The 18,251-nt window shown below is 43.2% G+C and overlaps 1 protein-coding gene across 1 annotated transcript in view; it reads right to left on the reverse strand.

The window, feature by feature from the left end:
- The window catches only part of LOC126100202 (protein transport protein Sec24A), a 150,929-nt gene that overhangs the window by 102,167 nt on the left and 30,511 nt on the right, over nt 1–18,251 (reverse strand). The window contains exons 4-5 of the mRNA XM_049910762.1: nt 12,815–13,073; nt 6,939–8,568 (exon numbers count right to left, since the gene is read on the reverse strand). Of these exons, the coding sequence (XP_049766719.1) occupies nt 6,939–8,568; nt 12,815–13,073 (1,889 nt within the window). The remainder of the gene's footprint in view (nt 1–6,938; nt 8,569–12,814; nt 13,074–18,251) is intronic.

Genomic DNA, 18,251 nt, shown 5'->3' on the forward strand with positions numbered 1-18,251 from the left:
TGAAAGCAAACTCATCACTTTTTTTCCACCACCATCTTAATCACCAGCAGGCACAGTTGAGGACGATGGTGCAAGATTCATAATAAGACTATGGTAACACTGTCAGAAAAGGCATTAAGCTATTGTAAATAACAAAAAGAAGCACAACAAGAAAAAACTAATGTTCAAAATGAGTCAATCTGACAATGCAACTATGTTAGTTGGTTGACATACGTAAGAAGCGGGAAATCGCCCTGACTACTGTCAAACAATAGGCATCTGCTGCAAATCAGTGTGTTGGAAGAGCTTCTGCGAACCAACACCAGAGGTATCTCAAGTACTATTCTCTCCTATGGATCCTATCTCCTCTGCAGAAAGTATAGAATCTGTCATTGCTCATCCACTTTACTGCAAATGGCATGTCAATGGTAGATCTTGGCATCCTGTACAGGATGGATGGGGATGAGGAAAGACTAAAGTGTTGTATCGATCCCCCTAAGCAACAAGTTTGAGCTGCTGTCTTTCACTGAAACTGAGCCAGTGGGACTCACTTCACCTTTCTGGGGAAACCTGTTTTGTTGCTGTCAAGCATAGGCAAACACAAAAGAATAGGAGATCTATTAACATTGGCAGTTCAAACGTTTGGTGAATGATAGCACCCCTTAGGGAAATGGCTGCAAGGAACAGGATAGGATACAATGTGTACTCCGTGTGTATGCCTGGGGGTCCAATTCAACATGTTGAAGAGGCTAGTCAGCAGCCTCGAGCGAACAGGATGCAACCAACTGCAGACTGTGGCACATGCTGGAACAAATGATGCCTGTTGTTTGGGCTCCGGGGTCATACTTGTCATTCCAAGACTGACAAAGTAGATTGAGAAGACCAGCCTTGCACATAGAGTTTAAACGAATCTCACAATCTGCAGGATTGTCCCCAATTGTAGCCCTTTGGTTCAGAGTGAAGTGGAAAGACTTCGAAGGTTCCGTGACAAGGTAGCCCGTGACTTCCTGAACTTGTGCCATACGGTTGAGAACTGTACACTCTTCATCCAATCCAGATACTGACAGCTGTAGGAAACCAAGAAGAATCAGTGTAAGATTGATAGAAATGATTCCCCCACAGGTAAAAGTATCAAAATCCTAATGGTTAACTGCCAAAGCTTTCTCAACAAAGAACCAGAGTTTGAAGCACTGCTGAAAAGCAGTGAAGTACAAATAAAAATAGGTAGAGAAAGGTGGTTGAAACCTCAAACTGATAGCTGTGAGATTTTTGGGGAAAATCTGAGTGTGTATTGAAAGGATAGGAAAACGAGAAATGTAGGTGCTGTATTTGTTGCAGTAGTCAAGAAACTCAAATCCACCAAGGCAGATATTGAAGCTGCATGTGAGACTTTGGGCAAGACTCAGTATTAGGAGTGGGCATAAAATGATACCTGGATCCTTCTATTGTCCACCAGACTCATCTCCAGATGTAACCGAAAACTTTAGAGAAAACCTCCGTTCACTTGTATGTAAGTTCCCCAATCATTAGTGCAGACTTTAATCAACCAACAATTAATTTGGAAAGTAAAAGTGTTATTAGTTGTGGGTGTGATAAAGAAATCTTGTGAAACATTACTAAAACCCTTTTCTGGAAACTACCAAGAACATCTAGTTAGGAACTCTACTCATGACGAAAAAAAACCTCTTTGAGAACGTCCACACCAAAACTGGTACGAGTGATCATGACGCAATTGTGGCAACAATGATTACCAAAGTAGAAAGGACAATTAAAACAAACAGAAACACATATACGAGGGTTGGAACTTTAATAGCGGCAACTATTTATTTACAGCTCGTACAATATTGAAACACATATCTAAGTTTTACTGACCTTCAAAGTAGTCACCAGCATTGTGATAACTCGTTGCCAGTGATTTTGAACTCGTAGGATACTCTTAGCAGTGCCAGTTGTGTTGAAGGTTTCAGCGGCGCAGTCTATTGCCCGACGAATTTGTAGCAGTTCTGAAGCGAATGCTGTGAAGTGTTTCCTTCAGTTTATAAATCGAGTTGAACTCACGAGGGCTTAAGTCAGGGGAGTGCAGTAGGTGGTATAGCACTTAGCAGCCCCATCAGTCAAACAAATCAGTAACATCTTGCACTGTACGTGCTTGAGCATTGTCCAGCAAAATGATGGTCAGGTCCTGCAGAAAATGTCATCACTTCTGTGTCTAAGATGGTCGTAGATTGTGTTCCAAAAATGAACAGCACAGAGACAGAAGTGATGACACTTTTTGCAGGACATAACCATCATTTTGCAGGACAATGCTCAAGATCATACAGTGCAAGCTGTTACTGATTTGTTTCACTGACGGGGCTGCTAAGTGCACTCCCCTGACTTAAGCCCTCGGGAGAGTTCAACTCGATTTATAAACTGAAGGAAACACTTCACGGCATTCGCTTCAGAACTGCTACAAATCTGTCAGGCAATAGACCGTGCCGCTCGAACTGTCAATACAACTGGCACTGTTAAGAGTAATCTACGACTTCCACATCATTGGCAATGTGTTATACACAATGCTGGTGACTGCTCTGAAGGTCAGTAAAACTTTGAAACACGTATCTATTTTGTACGAGCTGTAAATAAATAGTTGTCACTATTAAAGTTCCAACTCTCATATGTTTAGTAAACTACATAAAAATTCAGCAGTGTCCTATCTCAATGAGGAACTTCAAACTTTCGGGACATGTAGAGGAACTATAGCTAAAATTTAAAAGAATAGTTGACCATGCACTGGATATATAGGTACCCAGTAGACAGTTCATAATAGGAGGGAACCTTCATGGTATACAGCCACTGTAAAGAAACTTCTAAAGAAAAAACAGACTATTGCATAATAGGTGCAAAACAAAGCGTAGGTTTATAGACAGAGAGGTGCTGAATGCAACACATTTGCCTGTCAAGAGAGTAAGGCATGATGCCTTCAATGACTACCATAGCAAGATGTTGTTGAATGATATTTCAGAAAACCCACAGAAATTCTGGTCATATGTAAAGGCAGTTAGTGGCACCAAGTCAGTGTCTAGTCCCTAGTGAATGAGACAGGAGCTGAAATCGAGGGTAGCAAAGCACCTGCTGAAATTATTAACTCTTCTTTTCAAATGTTCCTTTACAATGTAAAACCCAAGAGACTAGTCCCAATGTAACGCTCGTACCACTGACGAGATGGGTGAAAGAAGTATTAGTGTCAGTGGCATTGAGAAACAGCTAAAACCGTTACAATTTAACAAAGCTACAGGGCCTAATGGTATCCTTATCAGTTACTATACTGAACCAGCCCCTCTCTAACTATAATCTATTGTAGATCCCTCAAACAAGAAATCGTGCCCAGTAGTTGGAGGAAAGCACAGGTCAAGCATGTGCACAAGAACAGTAATAGAAGTGATCCACAAAACTACCATCCAATATCCCTGACATCAATTTGTTGTACAATCTTAGAACATATTATCTTGAGGTATCTCCAACAGAATGACCCATTCCATGCCAACCAGCATACATCCCGATAACCTCCATCATACAAAATCCTACTCAAACTTTCCTCACGTGCCAACTGAAAGCTTTTGATCAAGGCAGTCAGGCAGATGCAGTATTTATTTATTTCCAAAAAGCATTTGACTCTGTACCACACCTACATATATTGTTGGAAGTATGATCTTAAGGGGTATCAAGGGAAATTTGTTACTGGACTGGGAATTTTTTGGTAGGAAGGATGCAGCCTGCTATCTTGGATGGAGAGTCATTGTCAGATGTAGCAGTAACTTTGTGTGCGCCTCAAAAGAGAGTGTTGGGACACTTGCTGTTCATGTTGTAAGTATATTAATGACCATGAAGACAATATTATTAGTAACTTCAGAGTTTTTGCAGCTAAAGCAGTTATCTATAATGGAGTACTGTCTGAAAGAAGCTGCATAAATACTCAGTCAGATCTTGATCAAAGTGGTGCAAAGATTGACAAGTTGCTTTAAATGTTCAGCCATTTAAATATGGTAAGGACAGAAGCCAAAGGAATGAAATAAAATTTGTACCATGACTGGAACTTGAATCCACGTTTCCTGCTTACTAGACAGATGTGCCAGCCATTATGCCACTGTATCGTTGGAGCTAATACAGATGCATAGACTACGTACATCCAATGTCCACCCTACCACAAACTTCAATTAAAACCTTACTCAAGTGTGTGGGACCCATATAAAATAGGACTAACATGGGATATTCACATATACAGACAAGTGAAGCACGAATGGTCACATGTTTGTTTGATTTGTGGGAGTATGTCACAGAGCTATTTAAGGAACTGAACTGGAAGGCTCCTGACAGATGATGTAAACTATCCCGAGAAAGTCTATTAACAAAGTTCCACAAACCAGCTTTAAATGACTCTAGAAATATACTAAAACCCCTATGTATTGCACATATAGGGGTCATAAGGACACGATTAGAATAGTTACAGCACACACAGAGGCCTTCAAACTATCATTCTTCCCACAATCCATGTGAATGGAATGGGAAGGAATACTAGAAACTGGTAAAACGGGGCATACCCTCTGACATGCACCTCATTGTGGTTTGTAAAGTATAGATTTAGATATGTTCACACGTGTGTGAAATTGTATGGGACTTACCTGCTAAGGTCATCAGTCCCTAAACTTACACACTACATAACCTAAATTATCCTAAGGACACACACACACACACACACACACACACACACACACACACACACACACACACACACACACACACACACGCCCGAGGGAGGACTCAAACCTCCGCCGGCACCAGCCACACAGTCCACGACTGCAGTGCCTTAGACCGCATTTAGATATATAGGGCTATTACAAATGATTGAAGCGATTTCATAAATTCACTGTAGCTCCATTCATTGACATATGGTCACAACACACTACAGATACGTAGAAAAACTCTAAGTTTTGTTCAGCTGAAGCCGCACTTCAGGTTTCTGCCGCCAGAGTGCTCGAGAGCGCAGTGAGACAAAATGGCGACAGGAGCCGAGAAAGCGTATGTCGTACTTGAAATGCACTCACATCAGTCAGTCATAACAGTGCAACGACACTTCAGGTCGAAGTTCAACAAAGATCCACCAACTGCTAACCCCATTCGGCGATGGTATGCGCAGTTTAAAGCTTCTGGAAGCCTCTGCAAGGGGAAATCAACGGGTCGGCCTGCAGTGAGCAAAGAAACGGTTGAATGCGTGCGGGCAAGTTTCACGCGTAGCCCGCGGAAGTCGACGAATAAAGCAAGTAGGGACAGCCGACAGTTTGGAAAATCTTACGGAAAAGGCTAAAGCAGAAGCCTTACCGTTTACAATTGCTACAAGCCCTGACACCCGATGACAAAGTCAAACGCTTTGATTTTTCGGCGCGGTTGCAACAGCTCATGGAAGAGGATGCGTTCAGTGCGAAACTTGTTTTCAGTGATGAAGCAACATTTTTTCTTAATGGTGAAGTGAACAGACACAATGTGCGAATCTGGGCGGTAGAGAATCCTCACGCATTCGTGCAGCAAATTCGCAATTCACCAAAAGTTAACGTGTTTTGTGCAATCTCACAGTTTAAAGTTTACGGACCCTTTTTCTTCTGCGAAAAAAACGTTACAAGACACGTGTATCTGGACATGCTGGAAAATTGGCTCATGCCACAACTGGAGACCGACAGCGCCGACTTCATCTTTCAACAGGATGGTGCTCCACCGCACTTCCATCATGATGTTCGGCATTTCTTAAACAGGAGATTGGAAAACCGATGGATCGGTCGGGTGGAGATCATGATCAGCAATTCATGTCATGGCCTCCACGCTCTCCCGACTTAACCCCATGCGATTTCTTTCTGTGGGGTTATGTGAAAGATTCAGTGTTTAAACCTCCTCTACCAAGAAACGTGCCAGAACTGCGAGCTCGCATCAACGATGCTTTCGAACTCATTGATGGGGACATGCTGCGCCGAGTGTGGGAGGAACTTGATTATTGGCTTGATGTCTGCCGAATGAAAGGGGCACATATTGCGCATTTGTGAATGCCTAAAAAACTTTGAGTTTTTGTATGTGTGTGCATAGCATTGTGAAAATATCTCAAATAATAAAGTTATTGTAGAGCTGTGAAATCGCTTCAATCATTTGTAATAACCCTGTAGACGTAGAATTATATCACTCATATATAAAACCCGATTACAACACTAACTGCAGAGATTAGAATACCATGGGTACCTTGACACACACAGTAAGGTCATCCTGACAGTGCTAACATTTTGGTCAGATTCAAATTCAGGAGCTACTATCTCCTATAAAAGCTCACAGAAGTCTCGTTGCCTAATTTCTTCCACCTGCTTCGTGCCTTTGCCAGAGCATCCTCATGTTTTCCGTAGTTATTTAGTTGGCCAATCAGCAATTATGCAATGGATCTCCAAGTTTTCTACATTCTGCAATTTACTGATGAATGTGGTATGCAAATAATGTGCCGAACCAACCATCTGTCTACACAAATAAACGGCAGCTGCCAAACTGCAGCCAATAATTAACCACCCACTACCTAGCAGTAAAACAAGCTGCTGGACACAACTCCACACCCTGTGTCAGCTGTTATGACACGCTACTATTTGTGAACATTTACTAACTCTGTTACAACTTATACCCGTAGGCTGCTCTGACTGAAAGCAAACCATTTACATCAACTGTGATCCATATTCTAGCAGCATTCTGCTGCCTTTATCTACATAATCCATCTGCTGTACATCATTGTTATGTTTCATTCCACTCAATTTCCATCTATTCTCTCCAACACCAGAATATGGAACTTTGAATCCAAGATATTGAAAATCTGCAGCCTAAAAAGTGCTTATATAATTGCAGTCAGCTTTTATTCTCTCAAAGTTAACATTTTTTACATTCTTGTACTTTTTACATACCTGCTGTGGATACCTTTTGACCAATGGGTGATGCTGCTGCTGCTGCTGCTGCTGAATGGGTGTCACTTGTGTGTTGAGCCATGGAGCTACCGGATGCTGCTGCTGTTGTTGAAGCAGTTGTTGCTGCGGCTGCGGCTGCGGCTGCTGCTGCTGCTGCTGTTGCTGTTGTTGCTGTTGTTGTTGTTGTTGTTGACGTTGTTGAAGCAACTGTTGCTGGTGTTGCTGCTGCTGTAGTTGTTGAGGCACCTGTTGCTGTGGTTGCTGCTGCTGCTGTAGCTGTGGAGGATATGTCATTTGTGGTGGTCCCTGTGAGGTTGGCAAATAAGGGCCCTGATCTTGACTCCTTGGAATAGATGGTGGGAACTGTGTTAACGTTGGTGCAGATGCTCCAGATTTATAAGGTACTGGTTGTGGCTGTGGCTGCTGCTGCTGGTGGTGGTGGTGCTGTTGTTGTTGTGTGCCCATCTGAGTCACATTGTTCTGTCCTGGGTAGCCTGGTGAAGCAGGACCAGTGATTCCAGACTGATAAGAGGCACCAGCTGGCTGCTGTGGAGGGAACTGACCTGGAATGTGCTGCTGCTGCTGCTGCTGCTGCATCTGCCTGGCAGATGAGTTTACATGTGAATCTGAACTCTGTGAATACGGCTGACTCGAAGCGTATGAGAACTGATTCGCGGGTGGATTGTTCCTGGCCTGTCCGTAAGTATTTGGGGTATACGGCTGCTGAGTGGGAGCACCAGTCGAGAGCTGATTTGGAGGCTGTGGAAACTGATTTGTCGGCTGCAACTGCGTACCACTCTTGTGAGGCTCAGAAGTGAAAGCTTGTCCCACAGGTTGATTAAATGGTGGGCGCATTATCTGACTTGGAACCTGGGCTCGAGGCTGAACAAAAGTTTGTTCTGGCAAGTTCACCAGTCGTTGGTTTGACGTAGAAGAGGAAAACTGATTCTGTCCTTGCAAACGATTCACTGGTGTTTGTGTTAAGTTTGTCCTCGCTAGCTGCGGTGCCTGCTGTACCTGTGGATTCGCTCCCTGGTTTTCGTAGACACTCACGCTCTGTTGATACTGGTTGCCTGCAGGGGTCTGTGACTGAAGCCCTTGGGGCTGAGGTCTATCGACTGGCTTCCTCTGATTTAAAAGTTGCTGAGAGGGAGAACTTTGATCCATGTGCTGCTGACCAGTCACCTGTGGCTTAAAAATTGGATTCAAAGTCTGGAAAGCAGTCTGGACTGGTGATGCCTGTTGAACATTAGACATTCCTTGACTCTTCTGAGGACTGACACCACCGTACAAAGTGGGGGGGCCTTGTAACTGATGCTGACCAGGCTGCATGAACTGAGCTGACGCCTGGTGGTCCCCTTGCATTCTCTGGCCTTGTTGCTGAGGGTACGAAGGCACCTGTCCACTGCTTTGCTGCTGTGTTACAGCAGGTGGTGCATAAGGCATCTGTCTCTGCAGTTCTTGATTTTTTGGTGACTGGTCGAGATGCTCCGAGCCATCCTGCACATCACTCCTTGCAACAGTTCCTTCCATATTAGTTCGCACAATCCTCGAAGTGGGAGGAATCCCCACATTTGGGCCATTTATATGTGGAGATGAGAAGCCCATCTGCTGAACAGCTGGACTGTACCTGTAAATAAAACGTATGTGGAATTATACGTAAAACAGACAGCACATTTGTTTTCACAATGCCTTAACAGAAGAGAGATTACTATAGTGTGCCCTAGAGTTTCAAAGCAGTTATTAGGGCCACCATTTGAAGTGCGAGCAAGAACATGCTTCCCAAAAATGTATCATTGCTACACAGATTCATGCAGGTGGTACAGGACTACAGAAAATTAGTAGCATTGGAAACTGCTTTATTAAAAGTTTTACAGGGTGTATACATGGACAAGAAAAAAGAAAAATTCTGGGGCTCTTGGTTAAAAACGAATTTTTCCCCACGTGAAAATACTCTTCTTCCGAGGTGAAAATACACTTTTTCCATGATACACAACAGTGTAGTTTCCCTCTGAGCAGTAAGAACAACAATCCTTTGAATGGTAAAGGTTTTATACATCAGCATAGAACTTCCCAGCACAACATCACTGTTAAGTAGAGTGAACACAAAAACAGGAAAAGTTAATGGCTTAAATTAATGTATGTAGTGTAGCAACATGAAAACCTAAGCTTTCACAAATAATACTGATCTTGAGGATTAGTAAACTACAAGAAAAGCTAAGCTTTCACATGTAACACTAGTCTTTTTAGCGAGAGTTATACTTTAAGATACAACACACAAATGTGCCAGTAAAATTTCAAACAATGACATTAATGTCTGGTCTTCTGAACTCTAAATTATTCCAAGTGGTTTGGTACTCAAATTGTTAAGTTTTAAATGAGAGTCAAATCCTCTGTGATTTTAAAAAATTCATTGCTCATTCTCACATATAACATAATTCATCTTGCATAAAAGGTAATTTCCTTTGAAAATAACGCTTTTCAAAGAACCATTTGCAATATTCTCCTGTGACCTCCTTGAAATGGGTTGTTTCAGCAGCTGCCAGAGAGCACCAGAAAACAGACGTAACTGCACGTGGGCAGCTACGGTGATATAGGTAGCCCATATGTTTAAACACATATGGCAGTGAGTCCTTACACATCATCATAAAGGAAATAGGACATCAGATGATACTTCAAAATATAGGAATTTTGTAAACCACACTAAAATGCATAATTCAGCTTAAAGGACACATTCTTATGTCCAGATTTACAACGAAGTAGGCCACAACCTGACACTGAGCTTTTTATTGTGCTTTTCGGGATGCAAATTTTCTTGGAGTACCAGTACTGTGTTGTCTCATGTTTGATTCTTTATTATCACAAAATGTCATACGTGCCAGAAGATAAAAACGTGCACTTTAAATTCAGTGAACACTTGAAACTAGCCAATAGTGTGGAATGAAACATTTTGTTTCTTATAAATTGACTGCGTGTGTGGCAAAGATTAATAAAACCCACAATTATGTAGAAAATCGACAAAAATAACTTTGTTGTTGTGCAAGGCGATTAATGCTTGACTGGCAAAAACATGGAAATAAAATAAAATCAGAAAATTGAAACTAGTGACATTTTAGCCTTCTGTAATTATGTGACTATATTTTAATTCCCTTGATAGCTTCCAGCCACAGAAATCCATTTTGCTTTCATTTGTCATATGAAATGTAAATGAAGAGAAAGCATCAAAATCACTAATGTAAACACTGGTCACTATCCCCCTCCCCAATACAACCCAGACTGCTCTGTACATGCGCAAATCTGGCAGCTTAGGTGCACCAGAAAAATTTTTCTGCGTCCCATAACTTCCCCGTGTCATGCTGCAGCCACTCTTCAAGTAGCCAGAAGCAGAAGGTACTGCTCATACACAACTCAACTGTACATGCGCATGAGCCTGCTGGCTCAAACCGAACTTAATGTAAACAGTTATGACGTCACGCTCATTGGAAGTATTCTGCTGTTATCAAGTATTCCACTGTCTTTGTCTCAAGGCCTTTGGCACATTTTGCTTTTGACAGGCACTTGTGTGTGCACAGTGTGGTGTTGTTGTAAATGGTGCATTACCTTTTGCAACTTAAGTTTTATTATTGTAAGTTTTATTTTGGTTTTATTCTCTCATTTACATTTTATTGCTGCAGTACTATTCCACAGTAGTGGGTACAGTAAAATTCTTTGTTAGACTATCAGTTCTTACCAGTCAAAATTACAAAAATTTATCTCAAGATTAAAACAATGAAAAATTCCTGAATTTTTCGTGGTTTTTTTCCTGGACAAAAAAAAATTGTCTACTGTTTAAGTGGTCAAATTGTGTTGCGACACAAGTAACATTACCTTTGTAGAATGTGAATGGCTTAATATTCTTCAGGGCTTATCCATTCTCCAAATGTTACATCTTGGTAGCTAATAAGCAGAGCCATCCCTTTTCTCTCAAATATTATTTAAATAAGCAATAAAGGAAACCCACCATCGAATAGATGTCATATGAGAGGACAGAATTATGTTTTACTAAACATATGATATCTTTAACAGTAAACAAGCACATAAAGAAAAGGACATGCAAACTTTTTAAACAGCCAGGCTACAATATCGGGAGACAACACACACATAAATAGAGAGAGAGAGAGAGAGAGAGAGAGAGAAGAGAGAAGAGAGAAGAGAGAGGGGGGGGGGGGGGCGCTAGAGTTCACACACCACTAAAGGGCACTGGACAAAAGACTAAGTGATCTTGCTCCTATTTTGATATTGTACGCTCTCTTAAATGTCTAGTGAATCCAACAATGCTTTACAATTGCTAAGTACACTGAAGTAACACAGAAATTGGTATAGGCAAGCATATTCAAAAACAGAGATATGCAAACAGGTAGAATACATTGCTGTGGTCGGCAACACCTATAAGACAACAAGTGTCTGGCGCAGTTGTTGGATCAGTTACTGCTGCTACAACGGCAGGTTATCAAGATTTGAGCAAGTTTGAATGTGGTGTTATAGTCAGCGCATGAGCAATGGGACACAGCATCACCAAGCTAGTGATGAAGTGAGGATTTTCCCATATGGCTATTTCACGAGTGTACCGTGAATATCAGGCATCTGGGAAAACAGCAAATCTCCAACATCGTTGCGGCCGGGAAATGATCCTGCAAGAATGGGACCGACAACGACTAAAGAGAATTGTTCAACATGACAGGAGTGCAACCCATCAGCAAATTGCTGCAGATTTCAATGCTGGGTCATCGGCAAGTGTCAGCGTATGAACCATTCAACAAAACATCATCAATATGGGCTTTTGGAGTTGGTGGCCCACTCCTGTACCCTTGATGACTGCACAACATGCAGCTTTATGCCTTGTCTCTCAAAGCTTTACAACTTGTCTGGGCCCGTCAACACTGACACTGGATTGTTGATGACTGGAAACATGTTGCCTGGTTGGACAAGTCTCATTTCAAATTATATCAAGCCGATGGATGTGTATGGGTATGGAGACAACCTCATGAAGCCATGAACCCCGCTTGTCAGCAGGGCACTGTGCAAACTAGTGGATGCTCTGTAATGGTGTGGGGCGTGTGCAATTGGAGTGATATTGGACCCTTGATGTGTCTAGCTATGCCTCTGACAGGTAACACTTATGTAAGCATCCTGTCTGATCACCTGCATCCATTCATGTCCATTGTGCATTCCAACAGATTTGGGCAATTCCAGTACAGAGTGGCTCCAGGGGCACACTTCTGCTGGTCACCAATCTCCCCAGACATGAACATTATTGAGCATATCTGGGATGCCTTGCAACATGCTGTTCAGAAGAGATCTTCACCCCCTTGTACTCTTACAAAATTATGGCCAGCTCTGCAGGATTCATTGTTTCAATTACCTCCAGCACAACTTCAGACATCACTAGCGTCCATGCCATGGCGTGCTGTGGCACTTCTGCAAGCTTGCAGCAGCCCTACACGATATTAGGCGAGTGTACCAGTTTCTTTGACTCTTCGGTGTATATTTATATGGGAACTGGATACATGTCCGAATCTCCTTCTCCCTCCTTTCTGTCCAAGAAAATGAAACTGTACACTTTTGCAGCGCAGCATAGCGCAGAATTTTCTTTCTCAGAATCAGTTAAAAAATATATACAGCCTACGTCTGTCTGAATGTTTATTAGAGTGTCGTGTAAAAATCTGAAGTAAATCGGTCAACAACTTTGAGATTTTTGGTAACAATGTTAAAAAATAACTTGCACTATAGTAGCATATCTTATTGCGAAAATTAGGATAACTGGATTAAGTACATCTTAGAAAGTAATGACTATGTGCAACACAATAGAAATAGTTTGCTTATTGCTTGTAACAAACCTCTGTTCTGGCTGCACTTGCTGGACAGATGAAGCACCTGCTGAGAGATGTGGATGGCTGCTACCGTGTGGTGCTATTCTCAGTGGTGACCCCGATCCAGTCTGCAAAGGGGTGTACGGGTTAGAAGGCAATACAGGCACTCTTCCAGGTTGCCGCCCAGTGTTATCGAGGGACGCGAGGTTTGGAGTAGAAGACGATAGGGTAGATGCACTTGACGGTGCCGGCGAAGGATCCCTCGACGATTGTGAAGACAGACTACCTACAACAAAACAGTACAAATATAACAATTTTCTGTTAATCTAAAATCAAAGTGCACTATCTGAGCAGTGAGGTTAGACAAAGAATATTCTTATGCTCTTTCTCCGGTATCAAATACAAAATTATGAAACAGTGCTTGGTTTTCACATTTCCACTGTCGATCTTTAACAGATCCCAAAGAATCTCCTCATTGCACTTCTTTCAAAAATGTTAAGATGCTTTCTATCCAACTCTACAGAAGCTGTACATCAGAACTGAGTAAGTGGTTATATAGATATTAATTTTCCTCCTTATGTCAAGACTTTCGATCTCCGTGAGTTATATAGTGTACCTGTACCATCTCCTTGCAGCTGACATCTAACTGCATGCCTGTGGGAGATACTGTGCTTCAGAATACTAGTATCTGAATTTCAGCATTGTCTTGCTCCATCCTTGATAGTGGCATGTTTTATGTCATATTTTCACCAGTTCTACATCCAGACATGTATTCTGCAAAACACTAATGTGCATAGCAAAGGGTACTTAGTACTATATCACATTTTAGGGTTTCTTCCATGCTTCAATGGCTCTTTGTGCACTGTAGTTACTCTATCTAGTCTTGCCATCCATATGGTGGCAATACAAAAGTGGCTGAAGTATATCTTCATATGCCTCACTTAATACTGGTTCTCTAAACTTTGTAAATAGGTTTTTGCAAAATAATTGTCACTTATCTTTAAGCATCAGCCAATTCAGGTTTCTCAACATTTCCATAACACTCTCCTGTGGGTCAAACTGACTGTCACCAATTGTGTGCCTGTTAGTCCTATTCGGAATGGGTCCCCCACATCTGACCAATACTTTAACATTGGATGCATGCATTTTGTAAGCAATTTCCTTTGTAGACTAATTACATTTCCCCCAAATACTGCCAACAAATCATCTGCACCCATTTTGCCTACAACTAAGCATATGCGGTCATCCCATTTCGTATCCCTACAAACCATTCTATTCGAGTTGACCAATTCCAAGCGTGACACAGTGAAACGTGTAGCCATACGATAAATTTTATTGCATTTTGTGAAGCTCATAATTTTAAATTGCATACATTTAAAGCAACTTACCAATCTTAATACCACTTTGAAATCTTAAAGATATTTGTGAATATTTTCTTTAGTACAGATAACTGCATTAACTGCAAAAAGTCTGCAGTTAGTAGTAATATTATCTACCACGAAACGAACAGCACCCAGCACCCTCTGGGTATAACTACTGGACAAGATCCTCCAACATGGCAGTCTCAGGTAGCACCTGAAGAAGGCAACAAGTTACGTGGCCAAAATGTTGTGCCAGAGCAACACAAACATCCGGCAGTAGACCCGTTTATTCCACATGTCGAGATCTCGCCGGGAAAGCCTGAAGAGTTACAAACAGCAAGCAGCTCAACACACTTCCCTCTGGCACACCTCAAGCTACTTCTACTTCTTTTGATGGCTCTACATCTGTGATTACGTGCTACGTCTTCCCTACCACAAAATCCTCAAGGCTCTGTAAGCTCCTCTTTATACAGGACGGCTGGGGGACTTAGGATATTCAATATAAAATGTCAAATCAAAATGATCTTCACGTGTCTATATTTCCAATTTTACTTTATTTGTGTAACCTGTTTTAGCGTTTCACTATGCCATCTTCAGGCCCCGTGTACGAAAAATCGGGCCTCGGGCACGATCGTAAAGGGGCCAGCATTCAGTAACGGGTATCCGTAGACTTCTTTTTAACAACACAATCTCGCTATCCATCAACTGCACACTGGAATCAATAAAGGGAACACACTGTTAAAAAGACCTCTAAAGATATCACTTACTGAATGCTGACTCTTACTGCAATAGCACATGAGGTTGGATTTTTCCTACAAATCAGTTGAGGGGTCATAAGCTGATGCAGTGAAACAATAAAGTTGGTCACAAAAATAAAGTAAAAGTGGAAATATAGACTGCTGAATGCATATTTCATTTGACATTTTATAAAATCCTCAATCTCATCACAAATTTTGTTTCATACCCTAGCACAACTACAATGGTCATTAGCGCCCAGGCTAAGTTAGGAATGCACCGCGAGGCACAAGGTTAAAACAGCAACTAAAAGGGACAACACTATAAAAGACATTAACAGGCATACAATTAAAAAAAAAGCATAATCAAATGTCCTTAGACACATTTGTCAAGTGGATAAAACGAAGAACGCGAGCAGCTGCTCCTGGGTCATCTGCTAAAATGGCATCCAGAGTACATAGCAGGCCAAGATCAAAGCGCAGTGTATTAAAATTCGGACAGGACGTTAAAATGTGGTGTACCGACAGCAATTGCCCACATCGGCAGAACAGTGCCGGCGCAGCCGTCAGCAGATGGAGATGGCTGAACCGGCAGTGTCCAATTCGTAACCTGGCCAAAACGACCTCCTCCCGCCGAGAAGGGTGTGAAGAGGTCGTCCGAGCCGTGGGGAGAGGTTTCAAGGCCCGAAGCTCGTTTCCAGTAAGTGTAGACCAATCGGCATGCCACAGCGATAAAATGCGCTGACAAATGATCCTGCTACAATATGGAGAAGGGACACAACAAGAAGCTGTCTGAGGCTGGAGGACCACAGCCTTGGCCGCGGCATCTGCAGCTTCGTTCCCAGGGATACCGACATGGCCAGGAACCCGCATAAAGGTAACCGGAGAACTGTCGTCTGCCAGCTGCTGAAGAGAGCGTTGGATCCGGTGCACGAAAGGGTGAATCGGATACGGATCACTGAGGCTCTGGATAGCACTCAGGGAATCGGAGCAGATAACATAAGCAGAATGTCGGTGGCGGCAGATGTAAAGAACAGCCTGGTAGAGGGCAAATAGCTCAGCTGTGAAGACCGAACAATAGCCATGGAGCCGGTATTTGAAACTGTGTGCCCCAACAATAAAAGAACACTCAGCACTGTCATTGGTCTTAGAGCCATCTGTATAAATGAAGATCATATTAATGAATTTCAAACAAAGTTCGACAAAATGGGAGCGGTATACCAAAGCTGGGGTAACCTCCTTTGGGAGCGAGCTGAGGTCAAGGTGAACGCAAACCTGAGCCTGGAGCCAAGGTGGTGTTTGGCTCTTGCCCACTGAAAGGCTGCAGGGAGTGAAAAATCAAGGTGCTGAAGGAGGCGACGAAAGCGAACTCCAGGGGGTAGTAGGGCAGAGACATACAACCCGTATTGACGGTTGAGAGGGTCGTCAAAAAAGGAACGATAAGATGGGTGGTCAGGCATTGACAATAGCCGATAGGCATACCGCCAAAGCAGTATATCGCGCCAGTAGGTTAGTGGCAAGTCACTGGCTTCAGCATGAAGACTCAACGGGACTAGTATAGAACGCTCCGATCGCAAGACGTAAACCCCAATGTTGTATAGAGTTGAGGCGGCGCTAGATGGACGGCCGTGCAAAGGAGTATACGAAGCTCCCATACTCCAGCTTCGAGCGGACGATCGACTGACATAGGCGAAGCAGGACGGTTCGATCCGCTCCCCATGACATGAGACCGCTGAGAACACAGAGGACATTTAGAGAACGGGTACAACGGGCAGCCAAATATGACACATGTGGAGACCAGCTAAGTTTCCTGTCAAATGTAAGACCTAAAAATTTTGTTGTCTCCACGAATGGGAGAGCAACGGGACCGAGTCGTAAGGACGGTGGCAGAAACTCTTTGTAGAGCCAGAAGTTAATACAGACCGTCTACTCGGCAGAAAAACGGAAGCCATTGGCGACACTCCAGGAGTAAAGACGGTCAAGACAATGGTGAAGACAGCACTCCAGGAAACATGTACGCTGCACGCTAAAATAGATGGTAAAATCGTCCACGAAAAGGGAGCCTGATACATCAGCTGGGAGGCAATCCATTATTGGATTGATCGCTATGGTGAAGAGAGCGACACTCAAAACTGAGCCCTGTGGCACCCCACTCTCCTGGCGAAAGGCGTCTGACAGGACAGAACCCACACATACCCTGAACTGTCGATCCATTAAAAAGGCACAAATAAAAAGAGGGAGGTGACCGCGAAGGCCCCATGTATGCATGGTGCGGAGAATGCCCGCCCTCCAACAGGTGTCGTAAACCTTCTCCAAATCAAAGAACACAGCCACGGTCGGGCGCTTCCGCAAGAAGTTATTCATAATGAAGGTCGACATGGTAACCAGATGGTCAACAGCAGAGCAGCGCCTACGAAATCCACATTGTACATTGGTAAGTAGGCGTCGAGATTCGAGCAGCCAAACCAAACGAGAGTTAACCATTCGCTCCATCACCTTACAGTCACAGCTGGTAAGGGAGATGGGTCGATAACTGGAAGGCAAGTGCTTGTCCTTCCCCGGCTTAGGAACTGGGACAACAATAGACTCGCGCCAGCATGCGGGAACATGTCCCTCAATCCAGATGCGATTGTATGTACGAAGAAGAAAACCTTTACCCGCAGGAGAAAGGTTCTTCAGCATCTGAATATGAATAGAATCAGGCCCCGGAGCAGAGAACCGTGACCGGGCAAGTGCATTTTCGAGTTCCCACATGGTGAATGTGGCATTATAACTTTCACGATTCGAGGAGCGGAAGTTAGGTGGCCTTGCCTCCTCTGCCTGTTTTTGGGGGAGGAAGGCAGGGTGGTAATGAGCAGAGCTCGAAACCTCTGCAAAAAAGCAGCCGAAGGCATTGGAGACATCCTCAGGGGCCACAAGGACATCATTCACGACCGTCAAGCCAGAAACTGGTGAGTGGACCTTAGTGCCAGATAGCCGGCGCAGGCTACCCCAGACAACAGAAGGAGTAAAACTGTTGAAGGTGCTTGTGAAAGCAGCCCAGCTGGCTTTCTTGTTTTCTTTAATAACACGACGACACTGCGCACGTAATCATTTATAATTGATACAATTTGTCATCGTAGGGTGGCATTTAAAGGTGCGTAAAGTACGTCAACGAGCACGTAAAGCGTCTCTAAATGCTGCGGTCCACCATGGGACCGGTACGCGACGTGGAGAAGAAGTAGTGTGAGGGATGGAATATTCAGCAGCAGTGAGAATGACTTCCATGAGGTGTGCGACCTGACCATTGCAGCTTGTGAAGGTTTGATCCTGAAAGGTCGCCCTGGAAGAGAAGAGCCCCCAGTCTGCTTTGGAGATGTTCCAACTAGT

Source organism: Schistocerca cancellata, chromosome 9 (genome assembly GCF_023864275.1).
Source record: "Schistocerca cancellata isolate TAMUIC-IGC-003103 chromosome 9, iqSchCanc2.1, whole genome shotgun sequence".
Taxonomy (NCBI): domain Eukaryota; kingdom Metazoa; phylum Arthropoda; class Insecta; order Orthoptera; family Acrididae; genus Schistocerca; species Schistocerca cancellata.